At 50.5% G+C, this 846-nt stretch overlaps 1 protein-coding gene across 1 annotated transcript; it reads right to left on the reverse strand.

Annotated features, from left to right (window-relative positions):
- Positions 1-98: 98 nt before the first annotated feature.
- On the reverse strand, positions 99-822 carry Tsp_15532 (conserved hypothetical protein). The gene is made up of 2 exons (XM_003366997.1): positions 557-822; positions 99-162 (listed from the first exon to the last, which is right to left on the reverse strand). The coding sequence occupies exons 1-2, from the start codon at positions 820-822 to the stop codon at positions 99-101; spliced, it is 330 nt and encodes a 109-aa protein (XP_003367045.1).
- Positions 823-846: the final 24 nt, after the last annotated feature.

Here is an 846-nt window from a genome sequence, read left to right on the forward strand (position 1 = left end):
TCGCTCAGAGTAAGCAATAGGTCGTCTGGCTCTCAGAAGGTGAGAATGGCAGATTTATGGCGCCGTAGATAAATTACCATCTAGTTCCGATCAAGCTATTATGCTTTCAACTCTTTGACCTCGCGATGGTGTATTGGGCGTGCCCGTCCATAGTAGCGGCATCTTCAAGTAAAAATGGACACACGGTTGACGCAATGTCGTAAACAGCCATATGTTGGCAGGGCAACGGTCATCCATCATCGTTTGCACAGGGGGTAAATCAGACCCCGGGGGGGAGGGATGGATGCCGGGATAAGGATATGGGGAACGGTATGCGGAAATTGTATTGGTCGAGCCCGCATCTTCCGTCCGCCAACTCCAGTTCAGGTCACACCGACTAGGTCGGTGTTGTTCCGTTCGGAACAAAATGCTTGGCAAAAAACGATTTTTTGGGATGGTCCAGTTCGGTCCCACTTTTCACCGCATTTTCTTATTGGTTTTTGACCGCGCTATTTTATTGAGCCGTCAAGTCGTTGTCTTATTGGTTTTCCTTGTCTAATTGCTCATGGGTTCCTACCTTGCCCTTGAAATTAACTGACATGTTTTTGACCAGTCCCACTCGGCCCCTTTTTCTACAGACGGTGTAGCTAAGCGGCGACGGTCGCAAAACCGTCGACGAACTTGCGGTAGTACGACGCCAACCCCAGGAACTGTGGCAACTCCGAAACGCAAGTCGGTGTTCGCCACTCCCGCACGGCAGAGGTTTTGCTTGAGTCCGTAGCGATCCCTTTTTCCGATTAGATGTGGCCCAAGTACGCCACCCTCCTCTTCATGAGCCGGCATTTTTCTGGTTTGACTTTCAAACCC

This window comes from Trichinella spiralis (genome assembly GCF_000181795.1).
Source record: "Trichinella spiralis strain ISS 195 chromosome Unknown Scfld5033, whole genome shotgun sequence".
In the NCBI taxonomy this organism is placed as follows: domain Eukaryota; kingdom Metazoa; phylum Nematoda; class Enoplea; order Trichinellida; family Trichinellidae; genus Trichinella; species Trichinella spiralis.

Bases quoted from the DNA above. Each gene is read 5' to 3' on its own strand.
- Tsp_15532 (XM_003366997.1), bottom strand. From the start codon at position 822: ATGCCGGCTCATGAAGAGGAGGGTGGCGTACTTGGGCCACATCTAATC. The intron at 163-556 runs GTAGGAACCCAT...TTTTACTTGAAG, and splicing joins CAGTTAATTTCAAGGGCAAG to ATGCCGCTACTATGGACGGG.